The 21,255-nt window shown below is 37.7% G+C and overlaps 2 protein-coding genes across 5 annotated transcripts in view; both read left to right on the forward strand.

Annotated features, from left to right (window-relative positions):
• si:ch211-278j3.3 (E3 ubiquitin-protein ligase RNF19A) overlaps nucleotides 1–9,347 on the forward strand; it is a 33,523-nt gene extending 24,176 nt beyond the window's left edge. For 2 of the 3 annotated variants that reach the window (XM_038287542.1, XM_038287543.1), the window contains 5 exons: nucleotides 1,994–2,156; nucleotides 2,436–2,550; nucleotides 5,627–5,758; nucleotides 7,541–7,811; nucleotides 7,886–9,347. In XM_038287542.1, coding sequence (XP_038143470.1) covers nucleotides 1,994–2,156; nucleotides 2,436–2,550; nucleotides 5,627–5,758; nucleotides 7,541–7,811; nucleotides 7,886–8,156 — 952 coding nt within the window. In that variant the 3' untranslated portion in view covers nucleotides 8,157–9,347. The remainder of the gene's footprint in view (nucleotides 1–1,993; nucleotides 2,157–2,435; nucleotides 2,551–5,626; nucleotides 5,759–7,540; nucleotides 7,812–7,885) is intronic. The other variant, XM_038287544.1, reaches the window with a different exon arrangement.
• A 3,144-nt stretch (nucleotides 9,348–12,491) lies between these two features.
• si:dkey-71h2.2 (low density lipoprotein receptor adapter protein 1) overlaps nucleotides 12,492–21,255 on the forward strand; it is a 60,075-nt gene continuing 51,311 nt past the window's right edge. The window contains exon 1 of one of the 2 annotated variants that reach the window (XM_038287556.1): nucleotides 12,492–12,781. In XM_038287556.1, the coding sequence (XP_038143484.1) occupies nucleotides 12,772–12,781 (10 nt within the window). In that variant the 5' untranslated portion in view covers nucleotides 12,492–12,771. The remainder of the gene's footprint in view (nucleotides 12,782–21,255) is intronic. The other variant, XM_038287555.1, reaches the window with a different exon arrangement.

A 21,255-nucleotide genomic window follows, 5' to 3' on the forward strand; every position in this document is an offset into this window, starting at 1 on the left:
GGTTTTTTTCCCTATTTAGTTGGATCAAAATATTTAACATCACTTTGGAAGTGACAGTTTGAGCTCCTTTTTTATTCCTTGCCTTTCTGCATTTGTAGATGCTATAAAAATAAGCCTTTCAGCAAGCTTTGTTCATTTATCACTGTGAAAAATCTTCATCTGTTTAAAATTTGGCCTCTCTATTGACTTTTAAGTCCTGGAAAAAATCTGCCGCTGGTTTTCCATAATTTATCTGGCTTAATATGCCAACATATTTCTATTATAGTGGGGATGATTTTAATGTTACTTAGAAAAATGTGTGGGTGTTATGTAATTTCTTTTTAATAGTTTGATTAAGGTACTGATTCTTGCATGTGTCAGCTTGGATTTCTAAACATCTCCCCTTTCCTTACTGGAAATTGCTGCTGAAAGATGCACTTTAAAGGACAGCGCAGTTAATCTGCTAGTCAGAGCAACAGAGAACAACAATAACAGCTCACTATAACTTACCATAGGGACCTGAGATGTTGTGAAACAATTAGATACTTCAAATAATAGCACTTAGGTGCAGTTTGTGCTTTTTATGTTGTGGTTCCTGAACATACAAGCCAATTATTTCTTTAATTGGAATTAAAATCTGTTGCTGGTTAAGCATTCATTTATGTATAGTTCAAGCATAAGAACAAAGCTGGATATTTGAATATTGACTCCTCTGGAACAGTGTTAGTTTCTTTAGTAAGTTTCTTCTCTAACAGTTAACAAAGCATCATTTCCCATGTTAGGATTTGCTGCAAAATGAAGAATAATAGAGTAAAACATCAGTTAGAGTGGTATATTAGAAATAATTAGACTAACTTTGCTGTCTTCTTAAATTTTTGCCTTTGTTTTATGAAAAAGAAAAAAAAAATGGTACATTACTGAAATTTTTCCACCTTGATGATCATAGCAGAATATCGTGTTTTTCACTATAGATGTGCACCCTTGCTGCCTAATTTAGTCGATATGAAGTTTGGATATCACAAATAAACAAAATAGTTTTGGAAAAATTTTTTTGTGCAAATATTTGGTAATTCAGTGCATAAGTCAAAATAAGTCAAGGAATCTTTAAAGTTGTGTTAATTATACTCTTAACGTTGTGGGATATCAATGAAATATTTGATTGTGATGGTATTGCAATAAATTGGGATTATTGTATGAAAACCCTCATTTTATTTCCACCTACAGTAGCTTTCTTTGCAAATACTGTATGCTATGCCAAAATCACCACTCTTTATTCAGTACATCAGTCACTAATGATACAGATCCTTTGTGGGCATTAAAGACAGATTGACTCCATCAAACTGGCTAAATATTACCAATGTATTTGTCTAATACATTAATTATTGTGTCCTACATTTTGTTGAAGCAGTCCTTTTGGAGTGCCATATGGCATAAAATTATATTGCAGTGGTGATTATGATTCAATATACTGTATCGTGCAGCCCTACATTTTCCTGAAAAATGTATCAGATACAGTAGCAGCCATTCAAAATTGCCCTTCCCAGTCAATCGCCAGCTGAATGGCAGTCTACTCCCCTGCGACTCCCAGCAAAATCCCTTCCAACTTCCAGGCACTGGCCTTCTCCTGGGTGTGCATATTTTTTTACTGAATTACAGGGTCTGATCAGGAGATGACGCTTCTCTTTAGATCTTAATATCCACAAATCATGACAAAAAGAATATTTTAGTACAAAGATTGATGTTTAAAAATTAATTGTAGGGGACCAGCCAACAGCCCATGAAGGAAAGTGGGGAAATTTTGAATGGCTACTACTATATCAGAAGGGTATTCAGTTAGAGGCTCATTTTGAGCTGCTTCTACACAGACCATTGTAGGAGATCCTTCCCTTCCACAAAATTCACCATCTTTGATAAAAAAATCTAATATAGCAGCCTGCCTTACTAGAGCAATTACTTTTTGGGATTAATAAAAAAAGATATGAACTGAAATGTGTGTCTGTCTTACATGGTTCAGTCCCTCAGGATGTACATTTTGGGGGAAGAAGCCATGGTCTCAAACTCGGAAAGTACTGTGGCAGGTGGGCATGTTGCTTGGAGCACCTGTGATCATCTCCCTTATTGCGGGCATTGCCATCCCCGTCATCATTGTGGGTATACCAATCTACATGGGCCGAAAGGTAAGCAGCGATGGCAACAGCCGACTGTTTATATTGGAGGGGAAAAAAAGGAATTCAAGCAATTGTTCAGCAAATATATCACTTACACTCTCATCTTAACGGTAGAAAGTGGCGACAAACTCACAGATTTGTTTTGTTTTTTCAGTATGAGCTCTTTGGTACACTTAAAGAGTTTATTAGTGGATGTGGCTAAGTGGTTGGTTGCACAGACAGAGAACAACAATAAGGAGCAAATTGAATTTCCATGAAGCAATTTGTGTCTAATTTATTACCTTCCAGGTCCATGGTCGCTGTAAGAAAAACAATATCTCAGGAAGTAAGCACTACTTAACCGTGGCAAGCGGGGTGATGATGTCCGTGTTTGTGTCGCCAGTCATAGCAGCTGTTACAGTGGGTAAGTAAAACATAGACTCTTAAAGATAGACATGAATATTTGTTGGTGTGATTAGGATAAGCCAGTTGATCTCTCCATAATATTCTCAGGTAAATAAAAATAAATAAATAAAAATCATTACAAAAACAGAAGGTATAAATATGCCAAATTTTACAAACACCATGGGTTTTATGGAGTACTCCCTATGGAGTCGCTGCTGTGAAGTGAAGCTGTTGCTAGAAACCATGGGTGCTCTACAGGAGTCCCAACCAAGGCTCTAAATAAACTACATCACAGTAAAAATTAACATATTAACCAGAGCCGTAGAAAATAATAATTAAGTAAAGAATGATTCAATTTAATTATGCACAGTGTGTCATCCACGGCCATGCATTTCAAGCACTATAAATGTAAACTTAATTGTTGCTGAGTTTAAAGAACTTTTTCACTTTACCTCTTCAGACAATATCTGTTTAAGAACCAGTGGAGTTAAAGTAAGGCTTAATCAGTTAAGAATAAAAAGAGCTATCATTCACATCTAAAACAAACCCAACGGACACACAAACCTTTCAAAGGTGCCAAAGAGGAATCACCAGTTCACTTAAACCTAAAGCAAACTATCATATATGGTGATTAAATTAAATTCAGTATCAGTTCTCTACCCTTGTCACAGGTATAATATCAGATATAAGTTAATTTTTATTAGTTTTAAAGTCAAGAAATTGCAAGTATAAAACATTGCATATTTTAATGCTTAGTAAAGGTCAAGTTAAGATGTGTTTAACCATTTCATATGTTCACTACTACTTACTTAGATACGTCAAATGCACCATGTTGCAGCCACAGTTATAACAGCCTATATAGATTTCTTTAAACAGGACAGTTACTTACTGGTGCTGTGCTTCTCCTCTCCCTAAAATTAGATATGTGTGTTACCTTGTTGCTTTCAACAAAATTAGCTAATTGAAATGTTTTTAAATACATATAAACATTAGTTTGACTCACTGTAGTGAACAGATAAATGGAGGCAGAAGAAGTCCTTCAGTCATCAATGTACACATTCAGTGACACACAGGAGCTCTTTCAAGCTGGGCACCATTTCATTCACAACACCTGTCCCATCAATGAGAAATCAGAATCAGAAATACTTTAATAATACCAGGGAGAAATTACTTTTATTTCATAGAGTGACTATAGGACCAGCTTGGTATAACACAATTTAATACATTATATATAATTAGGGGTCCCCGCCCCATCTCGCCATCAGTTTGGGGGTCCTTGGCCTGAAAAACATTGAAGACCCCTGTTATAAAGCATTTAAACACCCGCCAGGACCAAAGTGCTATACCAATAATAACACACAAATGATCAATCAGTCAGTCACCTTGCAAGAAGAAGATCCGGGTTCAATTCCCGGCCCGGCTCTTTCTGCATGGAGTTTGCATGCTCTCCTTGAGCATGGGTGGGTTCTCTCCGGGTACTCCGGCTTCCTCCCACAGTCCAAAAACATGACAGGTTAGGTGAATTGGTTTCTCTAAATTGCCCTTAGGTGTGAGTGTGAATGGTTGTTTGTCCTGTATGTCTCTGTGTTGCCCTGCATGGACTTGTGACCTGTCTAGGGTGGACTCCACCTCTCGCCTGCAGACAGCTGTAGATAGGCACCAGCACCCCTCACGACCCCACTTGGGATAAGCTTGATGGAAAATGAATGGATGGATGGATGGATGGATGGATGGATGGATGATCAATCATAAAACAATAAATAAATCAGTGTATAAAAGAAGTAAGAAAATAAAAGCAGTAATATAATTATATGAGCAAAGACTATATGCATGACTATTCTAACTGAATCCTGACTTCTAATTAAGCTTCCACTGGGACACAGATTTAACACATCACTCCTACTTTCTTCCTATGCTTCTAACTTCCTGTCTGCATCCCTATTTCTGATTCCTAACTTTTTCACTCTAACATCTTGTGTTGTCCCTGCTCACCAACTTTTTGTCTACCACATTTTCATTGTTGGATGTGTTGTCATTTTGCTCCCTTTCCTAACAGAGATACACTTAGAGCCCAACATGTTCACTTCCCTCTCTCTCTCTCTCTCTCTCTCTCTCTCTCTCTCTCTGAGTTCTTTGGTTGGCCTGCCTGTTCTCCTGCCCCGCTCTCACCTTTCCGTTGAGTCAATAGTGACCCAGTGTTCTGGCTGCGTTAATTATGTCCCTTTGTTTGTTTGGAGCTCGGGTTTGTGTTCCCAAATTCCTATCGCACACAGCACCAAGTTGCATAATCATGCAGCATGGTGAGGTTGCTGATCATCGCATTTCGGGGGAGGGGGGAGGTTAGTTCCTGAAAAAAAGAGATGAAAAAAATAAGTTTGACATTTACTGTGTTTTTATTTTCACTTTTCAGGTTGGCCTGAAAACACATCACAGTGCAGCCATCTTTTGCTTTTGTGTCAATGCTGTAATGATATTTCCTCCTAACCTTTTAGCTGTGGTTTGGCAGAAAGAGGAAGATCCCATTCAAGCCTCCAGTGTACAGTTAGAAAAGAAGGGCTCCCTCTTGTGTTTGTCCTTGTCTTAGTTCCATTAGAAAATGCTCAACATTGACTAGAGGTTTGTTTTTTGTCAGCTTTCCAAAAGAGTTGAGAAATTACAAAACCCCCATGTCCAAATTATAACCTTTATTTTTTTTTAACAAAAAAAAAAATTTTATCTCAAAGAATGATGATGCCCCTTAGCATTATCTCATTGTCGTAAAACTAATTTTATTCTCCTTTTAGGGGGCTGGTTTATTGCACAATAAACTGGTGTGATGGATTTTGTATTTTTGTAAAATAAGGAATTTTTTTTGATAAAACCTTCATTTTATTTAAATTTGTTTATACAGGTTATCCTCCATAAAAAAAATCACATTTTCAGTCCAGTTTATTTCCATAGTGCTAATGCACAACATGTAATTTCAAGGTACTTTACCAAAAGGTCATTCACTTGTATAATGCACAGCTTTCAATTGCAGTATATGCCCATCAATGTGTCCATTAATACTATTAAATGTTATACTCATTTAATATGCATACTTTGTTGTCTTTCAGGTGTGGGCGTGCCGTTAATGCTTATGTATGTCTATGGGATCGTTCCAATGTCGCTCTGTAGGAATGGCTGGTGTCGACCCCAGAGTGACCCTCCTGAAGCTAGCAAGATACAACTGGAAGACTTAGCTAGCTGTAAGTGCTCAATGTCACCAACAGTATATCAAGAATGTTTTTTACCATCACATTTCAACCAAAAACTTCAGCGTATCTTATTTCACTTTTACGTAAACCAAGCCTAAACAGCTTGTAATTGTGAGTATGATGGAAAGTGATGGCATTCACAAATTTATACCCATATAATTCGGAAAAGTGTGATTCGTAATCGCTGGCAAAATAATTGAGTGCTACCAACTGAATGTAGTTGTCTGGAATAAAGTCTGTTTGTGGAAAATCTAATCTAAGTATAAATGCAAGTGATCTGTGAAGGCTTTTGACAGAGAAAACTAGTGTACAAACAGCATCTTGATGACAAAGGAGCACAGCAGATGAGAAGGATGTCGAGAAGTATAAAGCAGGGTTGAATTGTGAAACAATAGCTGTAGCTTTAAACACCCAACTAAGCAGTTACTAAGACTTCAAGGCCGATGGAAATCCCCATAGAAGTTGCAGTGTCCCACAGCTCAATTCAGTTTATTTATATAGCCCCAATTCACAACACATGTTATCTCAAGGCACTCTACAGTTCACCAGATCATACAGTCAAATTGATTCAAAGTTTTCTATCTAAGGAAAACCAGTTGATTGCATAGACTGATTCACTTGAAATGCAATCCCTTACACTAAGCATGCTTGGAGCGACAGTGGAGAGGAAAAATTCCCTTTTAACAGGAAGAAACCTCCAGCAGAACTAGGCTCAGTGTGAGCGGCCATCTGCTGTAAAAGGCGGCCCTGTCCAGGAAAACACACAGCAGGCAGACGAGCTCCGAGCCAGCTCCCATGTCAGAGGATGAAGAGAACACATCCAGCCAGTCAGTGAGAGAAACAGGACTACACTGAAAAACAGGCTAATCTCGAACATCTATAAACAAAGGTGTTGATGGCAGCAGGATAGCTGATAATTCTCTCCAGGATGTTGTCACAGCCAAACAGGAACAGATGAGGCAAAGCTATTATGAGAAAAATCAGAGAGCATAATGTTAGAGATTTAACTAAAATATTCTGCAGAGTGGAATTTGGAAGCAGGAGAAGTACTATACACTTACATTTAAAAATCTGTCCTTTTAGGGACCTTGTAGGGTCCTTTTAGGATAGATTTGTAGCAATAATAAACCATTTGCATTTTGCCACAATCTAATAAAGAGAACCAGGAAGCTTAGTAGAGTGCTCTGGTCAAGTGACCAAAGCCGAACCTACTTGCAAGACGAACAACACTGCTTTTGGGTTTAATTAAAGTTTTAGAAAACCAGCTATAATTTTTCTTTTACTGTATATCTGTGGTTTTAACTAAAGACCAGAACACACCGGTTGCGTTCGACTTTTTAATCTCCGATCCCGTTTATTTCTATGTCACACTGACTGTGTAGAGTGGCTCCGACTAGGCAGCTCGGGCAGCTCTGTATACATTTTTTTTTCACTTCATTGTACGTGCTATACCCAAATTAAATCAATTTCCCACATTTGACTTGGATGGATTATGAAAAGTTGTCGATAAAAAAAAAAAAATGTTTTTAAACACCGGCGCATAAAAATGCCGCTGAATTGCTGCATAGTCCCGCTAAAATAGACCTGGGGTCTATCTCATTTAGACATATTCCCCATTGACCTTCAATAAGAGCTTAACGCCATGACCTCCTCCGACAAGATTTTCTGTAAGATCGCATGCAAAATTGGATTCTGTGTTCTGGCCTTAATACAGTTTTTATTTCTATCCCATAATCCCTGCCCAGTCTGATGTAGTTTCAACTTCTCTTATAGATCTTCTATTCTCTCATGTAGTCAGTGATCACTGGACTGGCCAAAACAACCCAGCCCTCAGTGACACCAGCCTCCAGGAAGTCAGAGTCAGTGTACAGGAAGTGGGGGTCCTACCAAGTACAAGCACAGTACCACCAGACTTAGATAGATACACAGGATTGGATGAAGTGATGAAACGGCATGGATACACCCAGCAGAACAGCCAGTCTGATTGTGAGGTTGTGAGCGTGCCTGACAGCAAACTAGAGGAAACTCAAGCGCCTACTTTAAGGTATGTATTCTTCCTTTAAATAGATGTCACCAAGTTAAGCAAGCTGAGACCAATGCTGCTATCTGAATTCACAGCATGGAAGGAACAAATATTGAAGTGTGCGTGGAAATTGAAACCCATCCTAGAGGGGCCAGACATTCCAGCTTAAGTAGCATGTTGTCAAGCGGAAGCTTATCGGCCGAGTCTGTGGGAAACTTCCAAGATCATCCATGTGCCTCGGGACAGGACGAAAGACGAGAAACAGTGGGACTCGGAGAGGAGCTCAGTAGACCAGAGAAACTGGGAAGAAAATCACGTGGAATGGAAGAAACATGCTTTCAAGTCATCGAGGCAGTGGATGTATGAGGTCCCTCAGTTGGAGATTAAAGCAGGTTTAAGGGACATGTTTAATAGAGAGATCTGGGAACTGAATCCACAGCCAAGGCCATCTCCTGCTTTTTAATCCCGACCCTCCCACCAGATGCCTTCACACCCTGAGGAAGTTTTGGGTTCTAACTGAGCAAATTTAAAAGATGAATGTGTTGAAGTTTATATAAGCATGAGACTGTGACTTAGAGAATAGTGCTATGAACTAAAAAGAAATGAAAGATTTATAACTGGCTAGTTCAGACTGTTTTTCTTTGTTTTCCTTACCTTACCTTCTCACGATTTGAAACCTTTCTTAAACTCCTAAACTTATTTATCTGTTCACTCTTAACCCTTACCTCTCTCCCTCCTTACCTTTTACAATTTATAATACCACAAATGGCATGACTTATTACCGAGGGAGGCTTGATAATCCAACTGCTATTGTTTTAGCAATCTAATATGCTGCAAAAGCCAAGATACGAGATAGGAAGAACTCTATCTGATCCAACACAGTTGCAGCCGAAATGCAGCCCATTGATGCAATGGACAGCCTTTAACAGATGCATGCTACATTCTCTGCAAAACTGTTTGTGCTTATAATCCATTACTGGGATCTGAAATTTGCTTTGGAAATGATGCAGAACCCCGGACTCGTAAAAAACAGGATTCACAATTCTAACACATATCCACAGTCTTCCAAGGAAGCAGCTAAGCGCATTGACATTTTGCATTCTTTTAGTGCCGCGTTGCGCCTTTAAGAAACTTTCCAAAACGGAGAAATGTGTTTGTATGTGAAAGTACTCACTTTAATGCAAAGCCACACAGCAGAAACACCACAGTCTTAACTTTTAGCAGCTGCTCTGAGGCGGTTGTACAAGCGTCAGTGTTTCCACGTTAACGAACTTGCACAGATTCTCTGATACGCACCAGTTAGCATAGCTGCAGTAAAGTGTGAGGCTGAGAACATTACAATATACTCTAATCACCCTATGAGGTCATCACTGAGCAGATTACAACAGCAGCATGGAAAAAAACGGGAACCATCCCTTCAAGGTCATTTGTGAGGGCTAACCACATGCACTGCTTAACTTCCAGGCGTGAAATAGTTCTGAACTCGTTCTTGACATGAAAACCTATGCTGGTTTGTGGACACAAGTCGAATAAAGATTTCACCATGAACCATAAATACGGGACGTGTCTGCTTTCTGTCTCCTTATTAGGTGTTTTATTGATTACATGTTTTTTTTTTTGTAATTATGCTGATAATTGGACTCATTACAAAAATATTTGCTAAAATAAAAGTAGCACAGTGAGGCAGTTGTTAGTACTATAGGTTCTCAGGAAGGTGGTTCTAGGTTGAAAACCCTGCCATTGCCTTTTTTTTTTGGCAGAGTGCTTGTATGTTTTTCCCACACAAATGTGGCATTTACAAGGTACTCCCTCCCACTCTCCAAAAACTTTGTGATAGAGTGATGGAGAAGCAGGTCACTTGGGATGTTTTGATGAGGGGGAGATGGCTCCCAACCAAGGGCTTCACAGTGTAAGAGGATCTACCACCAGGAAAAAACTCAAAACAATACACAAATGAAAAAGTCATGGAGACCAAGTGGATTGAATTAACCAAATTGAGCTGCAGAATTACAGTTTTTTGTTTAAATTCAGAGTAAACTGCAAAGTTGGTGCAGCAAATACTGTAAGTCAATCATTTTGACTGACTTAGAAGGTAGGACACAGAATTCAGGTAAGATGGACAGTGAAATACTTAAAAAGCATTTTTTTCAAACAATGACGAAGATTCTGCAGTGGTGATCAGAAGCAGGATCATATTGGAGAGAAACACAGGTTAGTAACTGTGATAATCTGACGGAGGATGAGTATGAACGCCTGAGTCACTAATCTGGTTTGACAGTTCAGTCCGTACCCAGAGAACAAGGATGATTCCAGCCAGTCGGCTGAACAGACGCTCCCGGAGAGTTCCAGACGCAGAAGCCTGGAAGGCTGCAGAGCTGACGAAGGAAGGCAGGATAATCCACAGGTAGAAGTCCAGAGACAGATCCAGGTTCAGTCCACAGAAGAATCCTACAGGAGTCCGAAGACAGGCAAGCAGACTAATCAAGACAGGGGCAGGCAAGCTCAAAGGTCCAAATACAGAAACAGATCAGGATCAGAACACTATCGTAATGCTAGAGAACTCTCAACACCAAAGGCTCAAGAATAATCTGGCATCGATGGCTGGGAAACATGAAGCTTAAATAGGAAACTAGAACAGGTTCGATCTGATGAGTGATGAGGAACAGAGCAGAGCTAGACAGGTGAATGAAATGAGAAATCAAGCCAGCCATCAGTGCCAAAACCATGACACCTTTTTCCTGTGCTCTTTTTTGTACTTTCTATTAAATACAAATTTTTGCTGGTGCATAGGTAGTGAACAACGGGGTCACTGAGGGCAGCTTGCAAAGCAAATTGCCACTGATTCTATTACTTGACCACTAACTGCTAGATGGAAGTGTTCGGTTTTTTATTGGATATGTAAGATGCACAGAAATTGTAACCTGACAACAGCCAGATGCATGTCTCGAGCTAGGCGGAGCGAGACATGCATCTGGCTGTTGTCAGGTTACAGAAATTGCACATTACATTTGCCTTTGTAAACATGGCTTTTGGTTACTCTGTGTCAACAAGTCAGACTTTTCTTTTGCTTTCAACTTTTTGAACAATTTCTGATTGGCCAGTAGAGTGAAAGTAACATCCCTTTTAAGTAGAATACAGTTAAGATTTTGTCAGACATGCATACCAGCTCTAATGGGAACATGAAAACATACCTGACTAGGACAAAATGTGACCAAAGAAACAAAATGTAAACATGGTATTGCCGCTGTTTCAAAATCAAAGTGAAAAATTGGCAAATTTCATACAGGATTTTTTTTCTTTTATTTAAATAAATTAGATTTAAGTATGAAAATGAAAGGTACGGTACAGATCATACCTTATAGGGACAAATTATTTTCACCCAGGTTTGTTGAATTCATATTTAACAAAAAGGAAAATTTACTTGTAAATGTTTTACTTTTTTAAATCAAGTAATAGCACATATGATACTCATTAATGTAGAAGTCATGTAGAATAAAAAAAAAAATATTTGTAATTCTATGTGGTAGATTAGCATTTCACACAAATTTCTATTTCCAAAGTACTTAATAAACTTAGTATTTAAAAGTTTTATTTTAAAGGTTCCCATAAATATTAAAAGATATAAAGTAAAAACAGATTTCTAAATATTTTCTATTTAATGTATCTAAATATTTTTTAAAAATAACAACTGGTTTTATATTGTTAGATGCTACAGTAGTTTCACTGAAATATTAACAATTTGGGCATAATTTTAAGTGTCAGGAATTGGTTGAGGTTTTGAGGACCCACATGCAGAGGCAGGGAGGCAGTTTCTTGTAGTTTTAATGGAGTGTTCACAGGTAACAGAGACAGGAATCCAAAAATCCAGCTTAAAAATGCAAGACAAACCAGAACCATGGAGACATCAGGGAACACTTGCACTAGGAGCCGGTGAAAGTTGAGGAACTGCACAGGGAGAGTGTTTATGGCTGACTAAACAAAGACAGGATCTGAGCTGATTGGGAGCACGTGTGAACAGAGGCTCCTAGAAAGGAGCTAGGGAAAAGGGGACCAAATCAAGAGGACAACAAATAAAAACCTAAGAACTCAAATACATCCAGAAAACACCACAAAATAGGAATTAAACCAATAAAACTAGAAAACAAGGAAAGACATGAATCAATGTGAAAAATGAAAAATCAAACAAAAAACTTAACTGAACCAAGACCATGACATTAAGAATTTTCTATTAAGAAAAATTAAATTATGTCAATATATCTTTTATACTTCAAAATTTATCACAAATACAATCTGATTTATAAAGAAATAAACTCCTAGAAAGGCAAATTTTTCATAACGCAGGTAAACATTAGCTCCACTAGAGGGCGCAAAAACACAAAACATGTAAAACCGTAGAACGGTTTCAAACAAACTTAATTTAGAGAAATGTGTGCATTAAATTCACTGCTTTGGTAAAAAAATACAACAGACCACACAGATAATATGAAAATAAATTAAAGCAAATCTCAACAGTACCCACACATTAAACAATCTAACAAAATAAAAGTAGCCTATTAGTATATAAAATTTATTTTTAATTGCAAATATACAACTAATAATAAATATAACTGCGATGATTTATTATTAGTTGGAAGAAGAAGAAGAAGAAGCTCTATAGCCCCTGTAGCTTGAGGACACGCCCTTAACTTTGGAAACGGTGCAGTGGGTTCGCCTGCTTCCCTTCAGCTGCACATCACACAGAAGCGGCTGTAATCGGAATCAATTTATTTGTCCCTTTTCCTCGTCTCTTTCCACTGTGGTGACGTCAGTCGTCGCGTGGAGCGCAGTCAGCCGCGTTTAGCTCCCTGCGGTGCGGAGGAGACAGAGGGAAATCCTCCTGCCGGAGAGCGGACACACCTCGGGATGGATGCGCTGAAATCTGCCGGCAGAGCCATCATTAAGAGCCCCGGCGTCCCGCGACACACCTGGGGAACTTCAAAGCATGAAAGTCAGTGAGTGAAACTGTGTGTTAGGAAAGATTACACATATGTAATAACAAGGAGACTTTCTGCCTGCAAATGTTGGACTGCCATCCTTTATTATTGTTTAGTTGTTATTTCTGTCTTCCTGTTTAATTGTGTTGCTTTATTAAATAAACAAATAGATTTCTTAGTTCTAATAGAAAAGAGACAATAGCATGAAGCGAAGGGGAAAAATCACAAATTTAAACACCTGAGAGATAAAAGTACAAAGATAAGCATTTGTATTTATTTATTGTATTTATTTAATTTCATGCATTAAAATGACTGAACAGGACTGCATTTTGTTACATTTAAACTTAGGAGGTCTAAGTTTCTGTCTCTTTTCTAAATTTATTCGTCTTTTTACTTGAGGAACCATTTACTAACTCTGCTAAGGATATGTAACCTCCAAGCTCTGGATTATCTTCGTGTTTTAATTGGATTTTAGGTGCTTTGATTGGCTTTAAGTTTCTCATCCAGAAAACATATTCTTAGTCTGATGTATCCAATCTAAAACCAGCTTTGATGTTTGTTTGGGATCCTTGCTTTATTTAAAAACCCAGAATGACCAAATACTCTCATCCAGCTGCTGAGGTAAATATTCAGTCTCATATATGGTGCTGACACCACCATGCTTGACTGCTGTCAAAGCAAAATCAGACTTTTATTCAATCTGACTAACATTTTTCCCCCAGCTTTTTATTGTCTTTACACTGTTACAATTACAGAGCAACGAAATTCCCTCTCTGCAATTAAGTAATCCACTTGGGGAGCAGTGGGCTGCCATTGTGCAGCGCCCGGGGGAGCAGTGTGGGGTTAAGGGACCCAGAGTGGGATTCTGTGGGAGTGGGGCTCAAACTCAGAACCTCGGGATTCCAAGCTCCTATTTAAGTAGATTAGAAACCTTTTTGCCACTGTGCCCAAATAACTTGGTATTTTTCCTTGTCTGTCTATAAAACCTTTCTCCATGACCATGCAGTTCTCTGTAGATCTTCACAAAGTTCCTCAGATTTTCCCATTGTTTTGAATTGATCAATACGAGTGCTGTCAAAAAAAATCTTGATATATTAATGTTTATTTAGTGAATCAAGTTAAACCATCACCTTTGTAGGTAATTGTCAGTGAGTGGGGTATGGAACCCAGCCAAACACTGATTCCTAAATTTTCACATTTTTATCATGTTATCACCATGGAGAACCCTCCAAAAACATGCTGGGTTAATCACAGTCCCTAAATCACTATGAAGAAAGTAAACCTTTATAGCACTTCCTGAATAACAGCCTGTTATAAAATTAGATTTCCTATTTTCAATAACTGAGTTATGTTATTTAACTTTAGACATTAACATTAAATACAAAATCGACAAGTTATATACAAAGTTATTGAATTTATTTGGTTCTTTTTTACCCAGGAAATACAGGTACAGCAAAAAAAAAAAAAATCCCTGAAAGCTTTTTTTTCTCATTTCAGAAAGTGAAACTTATATGCTACTAAGATAATTTCTTGCTCGTTTAACAATTATGCCTTTTTTTTTAAATTACTTTTTATATTTATAAATTACCTTAAAACAAAAATGGCTGCCAGCAATTGCTGCCCATATAAACAGTAATATTGAACACATAAATCAAGCAAAGAACAATAAGAGTAGAGTTTAAAGACAGCTTTGTGAAACAATTACAGCAGGTTTAAAAGAAAAATCTCTTGTTGGTAAGGAAACCCCAGATTTATGTTAAGGTGAATAAAAATTGAGTATTCTAAACAGAAACATCACACAGATGGCTGCTTTTGTTGTAGCCTTTGGAAGCCAGCAGACCAACAGCAGCAGATGACATGGGAACATGATATTTGGGTAACAATACAATATTATTTTGATATTGCAATATCACGATTTAGTTAAATTTCTCCCATTGTTTTAATTTCAAAGAAATCAATATTAGGAACTGAAACGTCTATGTTATATTGAAAATTGCCACATAAAAAAATGATTTTTTTTCCCCCACACCCTCTAAAATACATTTTGTTTTGTTTTTTGTTCCATTGCACACCTGGTTGTATTATCTCTTATACTGTTCATATTTTATGATTGAATCCCAAATATTTTATTGTTTAGTCAACACCTCTGAAATCCACAAAATGCAATGTAATAGTTTGCTTTTTAGAGTTTTAGCATCAGACAGGGCCCAGTTGGCTCTTATATTGAAGAAATTTCTTTTTTTCTGTGAGTATTTTCCAATGTTTATGTTTTTTTGCCTTTTGTTTTCAGTTATTGCTGCAGATTATTTACTGAAATAATTTTTCATCAAATCAAGTTGTTTAATAGGAATATCTAAAAAAATAAATACAGCAAATTGGCTACTGTATTCTTAGTAGGGGTGAGTGTCGCCATGGGTGTCACGATACTTGGGTCATAATACGATATTATCACGATATTGCAATATTTCTATATATTGCGAAATTTTACCCAGCTTTCAAAATTAAGATGAAAAGAAGCAAGTTCTGTATATATGTTCGTCAGAAGGTATCTTTATCTTGGTATTCATGTTGTTTGAGGTTTGAGTCCGTCCATGTCTTCTACTGTGACTGTCTCAACTACAGATATTTTGCTGCTTTGCTGCACAGGAAAAGAGCGCCATGATGCTATCTACCAGAGAGGTGGTGCAGAGGTAGCCCATCTTTCCTCATTGGTTTTAGGTACCAATTTTTTTTTTTTATTGATAATAGGAACTGTCCTGCGCAGTGTTGCAGTTGGTAGCACTGCTGCCTTGCAGCAAGAAGGGGTCTTTCTCCATGGAGTTTGCAAGTTCTCCCTGAGCATGCGTGGGTTCTCTCCAGGGACTCTGGCTTCCTCCCATAGTCCAAAAACATGATTGTTAGGCTAATTGGCTTCTCTAAATTCTCCTTAGGTTTGAGTGTGTTCATGAATGGTTGTTTGTCCTGTTTCTCTCTGTGTTGCCCTGCGATGGACTGGCGACTTGTCCAGGGTTTACCCCGGCTCTCGCCCATAGACAGCTGGAGATAGACACCAGCATCCCTCGCGACCCCGCTTGGGATTGTCAGAAAATGGATGGATGGATGAATGGGTGGATATTAGGAACTGAAAAATCTATATTATATTGGGCAGTCAAAAATCACGATATATCAGCAAATCGATTTTTTTCCCCACACCCTAATTTTAGCATATGAAATGTAAATTTTACATGTTGGTAACACTTTTAATCTGACTGGAGTCTAGTGGAATTGCTTCAAAAAATAAACGTCGATCAGTTCAGACTTCTGTCATTGCTACTGTACCCTTAACCAAAAGTGAAGGATTTTGTTTATAATGTGCATTTCTGACTTTTGTTGGAAACGGGCAGAAGTACGAAGTTCAGTTCTTATCACTGTTTTCTAATGAACATTAGAGGTACACTTGGGTAGTGGGAGGGGCGGGGTGGCAGTTTCTTTTATAACCTTCAGTGTAAAAATGCAGATAACAGCTGCATTTGCTGTATCCTCATAGCGAGGTGGGAAACTGTTAGAACTGGCTGTTAGAAAGGGGCAGAAACAACATTTTCTGCATCTCAGCTGTGTTCATGTTAGTCTCCTCCAGCACAGACCAACAAATGAGAGGAACTTGTGTCTGAGTGAAGAGTCCTTCAAACAAACCTTATCCCACCATCGCTGACAGATTGTTTTACCGCCTGCAGTCCTGCTGCCTCACCACTGTGTTAATGTGATCTCTAATTCTCCCTCCCTGAAGCCTGTAAGCCTCTAAAAACTAGCATGCTGCTTCATGAATAATCCGCCACCCATGTCAGAGTTCATTAAACACGACTAATTCATTTCAAATCCACTAAGTTTTTCTTGGCATCTTTCAGCTGTCGGAAATCTCAATCATGAACGATTTGATTCTGGACAAAAAGTTGAATAGAGGCATCTGTAAATGATAGATTCATTTTGAATTTATGCAAAATGTCTGCAAAAAGATGTGGATCTTATACTGATAAAAGCTTAAAGAGAATGTATGGGACATCTTTAACAGAGACATCTGCATTGCACTTTTTTCTCCTTTTCTAGTTTGAAGCCAAAACACTGAAGTATAAAAAAAGAAATATATGGATTGACAATGTCACAGCAAAAGCCCACTGAATTTCAGCACCTGATGGCAGAAGTGGTTTGTATTTATGAAATCAGGATGTAAAAAGGTGTTCACTTCACTCACACACAATAAGGTGGACTGCTGATGTCCAGAAGCTACTTAGCAGGCAGTTTGCTGAGAGGACAGGCATTTGTGTGCCAGCTCGCAGCTATGTGTCAAAGCTGGCTGTCAGAATGCAAATAAGGTAACAGGGCATCTGTCAGGCAGAGTCCGACCTAATAGCTGCATCAAAGTTTGGAAAAGAGTCAAATATTTCAGGTCTGCAATCTGACAAGAATTATTTGTTTTTGTTGGTGCATATACATACTTTTCATAAGCATTATTTTACTTTTAATCATTCTTATATTCTTTTCTCTATTTTGAATGAATAAAAAAATATGTTTACCTATTAAAAACAAGACTCTTTTGTCATTATCCTGCCTTTTGTGGACTTTTTGAGTTTTAATTTACATTTTAACTGAAATCATTCTGTTTTCTTGCTAATTGTTTCTTTTTCATTTTGTGTCATTGTAGTTGTTTTCTAGTTATTTTTAAGCAGTGTGTTGGTTTTTGGCTACGTTCAGACTGCAGCCTGAAGTGACCCAAATCCAATTTTTCTGCCTATATGTGACCTGGATCTGATCTTTTCATGGCAGTCCGAACAACACAGATCCGATTTTTTCAATTGCGACTCAGGCCACTTGGCTATGTGGTCCTGAATCCGATTAGAATCTTATCTTTTCAAATGCGACCTGTGTCTGAACGGCCAGGTCGCATTAATCCGACCTGAACGCCATTAGTAACCGACATAGGTCACTATTCTGCTTCTTGCTACACAGAAGCGGCAAGAAAAACAACAACAATGGCAGACGATGATGCGGAAAGCAGTATTTATGTTTAACCTTAAAACCTCAATCTTTAAAAGATGCGCTCTAGCAATACATCCATGTTTACTTCCGTAAACATGAAGCACCCTGGCTTTTGACGTCATTGCGTCCTCTGCTGCGCATGCGGGACACTTAAGCTGTATGAATGCAGTTTACACAGGAGATCACATACAATTCGCATATATTTGGAAATGTGAACGGCAACGCAAAAAAATCGGATTTCACAAAAAAAAATCGGAATTAAGGATCAAGGCCTGCAGTGTGAACGTAGCGTTTGTGTTACTCTGTTGCCCCCTTGTGCCTGTTTCCTTTTCCCTTAGCTCCCTTCTAGTTACTTCTATCCACACCTGCTCCATATCAGGTCATTAGACCAAACTTTATCCTGTTCCCCATATATACACCACCTCTGCAGTTCCTCATTGCTGTTTTCTTGTTGGTTGTTGCTTCATTGCTTGCTCCCTTGTTGTTATTTCTTCCTGTCGTCTCCTGCACTTATTGGTTTCTTATTTTTCTCCTGGCTTTTTAAATTTTTTTTTATTATTTTGCTCCTGGATTTTTGCCTCTGTTGCCTCTGTTACCTAATTAAATAAGCAAAACAGATCTCTGCCTCCTAATCTCTGCATTTGGGAAAAAATTCCACACAACCTGACAGTTTTTATGTCATTGGCCCAATTTGACACTATGATCCATCATTTTTAAGAAGTTAAAGGCCAGGGCTTTTAGAGTTGTTTTCCATAGCTGTTTTTGATGGGTTTGAGATCTTTGCATTGTTGGAACACCCAGTGTCAACCTCTTATATGAAAGAAATTTTGATAAAAATGTTGCCAGATCTATGCTTTTTTTTCTTCTTCAAAATGAAAGACGCTGAAACCCCTTTTTTCTGTCCACAGTAAAAAAATAAAAATAAAGCTGCCAAGCATGGTAGTAGTGATATCATGTGGTTGTACTCTTCTAATATCAGTGCTTTGGTAGAAAACCACAAACCAACAGCGAGATGGATAAAAAATGGAACAGGTGTTAGATTATAGGCAACATGCCTAAAAGCTGATAATTATTTTGCAACCTGCTGAGGTGCATTCAGCTTAGTATATTGAAGTTGAATGCACCTCAAAAAATGTATGTACCGTACATTTTTAAGCTTGTGTGTAAAGTTTTGACTCTACGCTGATTAGCTGACCCACAAAAATAAAGTTTGTGCATTTCAATCCTGATTTTAAGAAGAATTGTTTAATAAATATCAGTTCAAGTACACTGTTGTAGATCCAAAATATATTTGCAAACCTTTGACTGAGACTAGTGCAGTATAATAGACTATTATTCACAAAATAATGAATTCATCAGATTTTTTGTGTGTATGTTTTGAGCTATATCTGCTGCTTTGAATGAGAACAGATCAAATCACTTCTAACTAAGGGAAACAAATAATAAATTGAAGCACTCTAGTAAATATTGACCATGTGATAACAAAATGAGCGCAAAAACCCTCCTACTAATAGTCAGTCTATGATTCATTTCTACAAAAAAATGTGTTAGCGAATCAAAGATAATCACTCTGTAGAATACAAAATTTTCCTCTTCCTTACCAACAGTTAGCTGCTTAGCATGCTTTAATATGCATGGTGTAATTTCTTTTGATCTGCTCTGACACATGCAGCAGGTATTTGCCACTGCCTTGTGCTGCTGTCTGCTGAGGTCAAAGCCCAAGTCAGGAAGGACGAAGACTTTGCTCAGATGTGGAGTCTAACCCATCCCTTGGATCAATTTTTTCCTCCTTTTTTTCTTTTTGTGAGTCTCAGACATCCAATGTTCTTGCCCTTGGCTGCAAAAACATGCCTCTGCTGCAGTGTCAACATCAATCCAAACTGCTCTTGCTTTTGGCTTTAATGCAATTATGTTGTTGCTTTTTTTATACTAAGTCCTGTAGTTGTCATAGTATGCTATGTTTACATCTTTTACTTGACATGTGGCACATTTTGAAAAAAAAACAAAAAACTCAGTGCATTATTTCCTTGCTTTTTAGCTAAAAAAAAACAAGAATGAGTCAAAGTGATGGACTGTATTCAGCTGTAATATCTGACATTAAGTAAGCCCCTACTGAAATGGTTGGATGTTTGACAGAATGACACGATGGAGTCACTGGTGTCAGTTACGGTTGCCCTAGAGGAGCAATTACATCTCAATAGCTCATTAAATCTGAAGCACCACTGAGTCAGGTAGGCTTAGATAGATGGTGTGTGCAGTGCAGTCTTTATGGTGTCTTTAACTATAGCAAAGAACTTATTATACTTACTAATTATAGAGCAAGACAAAAAATGTTAAGAAAAATCTGCTCTTTAAATTCCTTAGTTAGGAGAAGACCAAGACTGACAGAATGCATAAGGGATAATAAGTTCTTATATCTACGAGTGTATTCTTTTTTAAGGAAAGGGATATTAGTAGGGCTGAAACAATTAGTCAGATTATTCATGATTAATCGATTATAAAAAAAAAAAAGTCAACTAATTTAGCTATTGATTAATCCTTAATTTGAGTGTAGAGGCTCAAAAACATGCCTTTATCTGACAGAGCAACCCACCTTAAGAAATAATTATACCAAAATTGTAAAAAAAAAAAAAAAAAAGATGTAAACATTTTCCTCTATCCAGGCTTCCTCAGGTGGAAAAGTTTAAGTTTTATCTGGATTAATTTAGCAGAAAGTCTTTTTAAAAGAGCCTTTTGCTATCTGATTAAATTATCGATCAATTGAAAAAATTATCAACAGGTTAAAAATTTGCAAAATAATCGATTTGCAAAATAATCGTTAGTTGCAGCCCTAAATATTTAGCATTTAGTAGAGTGAATTCAAACAAATTGTGTTTTTTAGCTAATGCACATTATTCTATAGAATAAAACAAGCAGTTAATTCAAGGCTCACATTTTCATGCCATTGTTTATCTGGTATTAGCTGATTGGAATACAGTTCTCCAGTTGTTAAAGGGACCACATACACTGTACCTCTGCATCTCATCCTGGCTCTTTCACCCCAGAAGCGCAGAAGGGATTACACAGAGTAATTCAAACGTCCTCTAAAGGGACAACTCTCAAACAAAACTAGACATGAATGATAAATGATGGTCACATTAGTTTTCATGAAAAAGTTAGAAAGCTGTACTGTTATAGGGAACAGTGAGCAGAGGGACACTGGTAATTACGCTATGGATGTATATTTTAAGTCGGAGGATTTTTCACTCCCTGAGGGAAGCTTCGTGGTGCACTGGGCTGGAGCTTTGGTTATGCTGAATTTGCACCAAATTCATTTGTTATCTCGCATCTATAAGCATCAACAGATCAACATGGATGCATGCATTTTGAGGTCAGACGCTCTGGATGCCCATTGCTACATTTGTGGAACTGCTATTTTGTTGTAATCCAGGGAGTGGCTTTTCTTTATTGGCTTTTATGATTGGGAAACAATTTGTTCT

Source organism: Cyprinodon tularosa, unplaced genomic scaffold (assembly GCF_016077235.1).
Source record: "Cyprinodon tularosa strain WSP-4 unplaced genomic scaffold, ASM1607723v1 ctg24, whole genome shotgun sequence".
In the NCBI taxonomy this organism is placed as follows: domain Eukaryota; kingdom Metazoa; phylum Chordata; class Actinopteri; order Cyprinodontiformes; family Cyprinodontidae; genus Cyprinodon; species Cyprinodon tularosa.